The 4,012-nt window shown below is 57.9% G+C and overlaps 1 protein-coding gene across 2 annotated transcripts in view; it reads right to left on the reverse strand.

The window, feature by feature from the left end:
• Positions 1–698: 698 nt before the first annotated feature.
• Positions 699–4,012, reverse strand: part of EPS15L1 (epidermal growth factor receptor pathway substrate 15 like 1) — a 61,245-nt gene continuing 57,931 nt past the window's right edge. For both annotated transcript variants that reach the window (XM_021706043.1, XM_021706040.1), the window contains one exon: positions 699–1,925. In XM_021706043.1, coding sequence (XP_021561718.1) covers positions 1,908–1,925 — 18 coding nt within the window. In that variant the 3' untranslated portion in view covers positions 699–1,907. The remainder of the gene's footprint in view (positions 1,926–4,012) is intronic.

Raw genomic sequence — 4,012 nt, forward strand, 5'->3', positions numbered from 1 at the left:
AAAAATCAAAGCTAACAACCGCTCAGGGTGAGCAGACAGGCTAAGCCACATGACAGCCCAAAACCTGGGGTGTTTTTGAAAAAAATGTTTTTGAAAAATGAGCCCTTTAGGGGTGGGGGTCACAGGAAACAGAGCAACGCATTTCAGAACGAGAACAGTCATTTCTTCAAGCTGCTGTTCCCACCACCTCCCTAACTCTTCCCTGCCCAAGGAGAATACCTGAGTCACATGTGAACAGCTCTTTTTTCAACAGCATTTAATATTTTTCTACCAGAAAACAAATGAAGTGTTATTCAAGAAACTCTAGATAAAGCGGGTTTTGTTTCTGGCTTTTATTAACAATATCACCATTTTGTATACAACCACAGTGTGTACTGGCTGTCAACAAAATCAAACTAACTGCAGTCGTAAAATATTTACAAGGCGCCAAGAGCTAGGAATGGATCGGGGTCTTGAGTAATTTAAGTAAGCCACGAGGGCGGAGCGCAGTGGCTCACGTGGGTAGTCCCAGCACCTTGGGAAGCTGGAGTGGGAGGATCACTTAAGCCCAGGAGTTTGAGTTCAGCCTGGGAATAGTGAGATCCTGTTTCTACAAAAAACAATAAAAATAAAAATAAATAGCCAGGTCTGGTGGCGCCCGGAGTCCCGAGGCCGAGGCGGGAGGATCGCTTGAGTTCAGTAGTTTGAGGCTGCAGTGAGCCATGCTCATGCCACTGCACTCCAGCCTGGGCAACAGAGGAAGACCATCAAATAAATAAATGAACCACAGGACAGCTGTGGATGGTAAAGGTCGCCACATTGGTTCAGGAACACACTGGGTGTTGTCTATGCACTGATATGGCAGGGCTTGTTTAGCAACGAACATTTCAGGAGTCGAAGCAGCTATGAACAGCACACCTCACCCTGGAGGTGAGATGGGGCACCTAGGAAATTTGAACCAAGAAAACCTTTTTAGAAATGAGTACACAGTGAAACTGACTTCGGAAAGATGACATCTGCAGCTCTCAGAGGAGGTTTTTGTGTTCCAAGGAAGGGCCTGGGAACTCCCTCAAGCGACGACACTTTACAATCTGGAATATTCTTCACACAGAGAAAATAGAGCCAGACTTTCAAAATCCACGATATGCTTCTGAAAGGCACGTCACTGTGCTGAGTGGCACCGTTGCGCTCTTTCCGTTTTGGCCAAAGGAAAGACTTCGGAGTTCTAGACCGGATCCCTCTTTGCACGGAGGCCGGAAACTGAAATAAATGCTTTTAGACCTCAAACTGCTGTTCCTTTGGGCGTCCCGTCGGTCTTTCTGCAGTCCTCGTGCACAGAGTGCATGGGGCAGGCAGTCAGGGCTCACGCTCAAGGCCTCCTGGAGACAGCGGGGCCGGCTGTCCCTCCGGCAACCCTGCCTTCACACTGTGGAAGCGCTTGGCATCTTGGCTTCCCAAACCGGTGACTCCAATGGCCTTTGCGTGACAGAAATAATACAGTGTCCACCACAGGGACGGACGCAGCCCACTCCGTGCCTGCTGAAGAAAGCATGCCCTGCCACAGTCGCAGGCTGTCACTCTTCTTGCGTTTCACACGGATGCGGCGGTACTGAACACGTAACGTGAGGGACACCGAGCTGCCGGGGCCGCAGCGAGCCGGGGGCCCGCCCACCGAGGGACAAGGCGACCCCACAAGCTCGAGCGAAGGGTGAGGGCATGGAGGCGGAGGACTCAACTTACAGAGGTGAAGTCTGCAAACCCCGAGGAAGAGGCCTTGGAGGGCTTGGCCGAAGAAGAGGGGACAAACGGATCTTTTCCACTAAACGGGTCCCCAAACCCCTTTTTACTTTGGAACGGGTCGACGCTGTCAGCCCCGAGCGGCTGGAAGGGGTCGGGCGGCTCGGGAAAGTCTGCAGGACCAAGCTGGCTTACGGGCGTGCTTTTACCTGGAAAGTTGAGGAGAGAAAAGGAGAGAGAGAGAAGCAGGAGTTACGCACCACAGGCAGGGCCAGCCCGGACCACCACATGGGGACCCTGTGCCTCTCTGGGAATTCGGCTGACGGGCCAGGCACGCCTGGTGATCTGGGTCTGATTCAGCTCCATCCCTGGGGCTCACCAGGCTGCGAGCGACCCAAGACAGACACCCAGATGCTTCGCGCACACACACGCCAGTGAGCGCAAGGGCTGCATGCAGGCACTTCCATGTGACTCACTTCAGCGAGGCAGCACAGACCGCCACACGAAGTATGAGGCACGGAGAGGTAGAGCAAGACTGCAGGCTCTGCAGCGCCGGTGGAAGTCGGAGTGGCTCGCGGGAAGGAGTCCATCTCGGTGTGTGGGGATCGCATGAGCCTGACATGGGATGAAGGCAGCCTCCCATGCGAGTCATCTGCTGCCCCACACTCATGTCCCTCCTCTGCTCCTCTGGCGTTGGGCAGCTGGACCTTTCTGGCTTCCGGCACATGGGGGACCCCAGGAGGCACAACTTGACTGGGAGCAGAAGGGTTCGGGACTGGAGGGGAAGGGAGCCAGGAGGCCGTGGCGGGAGCTGGCCTGAGTGCAGGGGGCTTTCCCGCACCTTGCCAACGTGTGGGAACGTTCCACCAGGGCCAGAGGCCTGCTGGACGACAGAAGCTCAACGATGGAAGCCCCACCTAGCGAGCTTCCTGGAGTCTGCAGGCCAGCAGGTGGCTCGGTGTCCCTGCCGTCACCGCTCCACCTACCCAGCAGGTGCCCAGGGCGCCCGGGACCACATTCGGCTGGGCCCAACAGCTCCTGGGCCTGACGACACTGAGCACAATCTGGCTGTGAAATGAGCTGCCCACGACGACTCTGGAAGCTTCTAAGCAAATGCTCCCAAGAAACCAGGAACCCCTGCCACTCCACGGCTGCCTGTGGACCCTGGCGCCTAGCTGCGCCCCTGCAGCAGCTAGGCCAGGACACTTGCCGCTCGGCCGGCAGGGCAGGTGCACCCCCGTTGGCCCAGGCCCTCTCCACTCCACACCTGCCAACACCCCCTCTTCCGCAGATGAACGCCCTGGCCACATCTCCACAGGTCCCATGGTGTTGCTGAGGGCTAGGGGCCACAGCCTGTACCCACCGCCTCTACCACTGAGGCCGGGCATGAGCTTCCCCAGAGCCTGGGCCTTGGCTTCCTCATCTGTGAAGTGGGGATGAAGCGGAGAGGGTCGCACGAGACACTCTTGGGGCAGCAGGGGCCCCCCAGCGCACACAGCAGGCACTCAGTTGGGAGCCAGGCCTGCAGCCCTCTTCGGAAAACGGCTTACTTGCCACATGGCCTGGCAGTCCTGGGCTGCGCGGAGCCCACGTGCGTCCCAGCTTCAGGCCAGCCTGGACGCAGCGCCACGGAAGAGTGTGTTGCGGGCAACACAGGGCCACAACCCACTGCTGCACTGGGAGCGTGGTCCTCGGGGCACCATGCCTGTGGACCTCACCGGTAGAATCTGGACATCCGGGGCCACTGTGTGTGCACCAAGAAATCCTAGGACCAGAGGCCCTGCCCACACCAGAACGCTTTCTCTCGGCATGCTCAGGAAACAGCCTTCCTTCCCACGGCTCGCTCAGAAGGATGCAGAGACACTCGGGGGCTGCCCAGCCTTTCAGCCACTAGCCGTGGTGCAAGGCCTCTACCCTTCTCCCCGGGGGGCCAGCCTCCAGCCACAGGCCATGGGAGACCCTCTTAGACTCACTGTCACAAGCAGCACCCTGTGCGAGCGCACCTATAGATGGCTCTGGAAGCAAAGCTGTGGGTTGAGGGCCCGCTGTGGCCTGGCAGTTTGATCGCACTGTCCACCCAACACCATCAGGATCCAAGGAAGAAACAGGAGGGAGTGGCTGGCATCAGTTCTCTCCCCCACCACCTCCAATCGGTTCAGTAGACCACGAGGTCCCTCTGGCCAAGTGGGTGGGCGCGGGGGCTGGGGGGGGCCCACATGGAGAGTCCTTGCCAAAACCCACAGGTGCATCACACTGGAGACCCCCAGAGGCAAGAACTGGGCCTCTCTCACCTCGG

The sequence above is a fragment of the Carlito syrichta genome, unplaced genomic scaffold (genome assembly GCF_000164805.1).
Source record: "Carlito syrichta isolate Samal-C Ts95f unplaced genomic scaffold, Tarsius_syrichta-2.0.1 Scaffold115613, whole genome shotgun sequence".
NCBI lineage: Eukaryota > Metazoa > Chordata > Mammalia > Primates > Tarsiidae > Carlito > Carlito syrichta.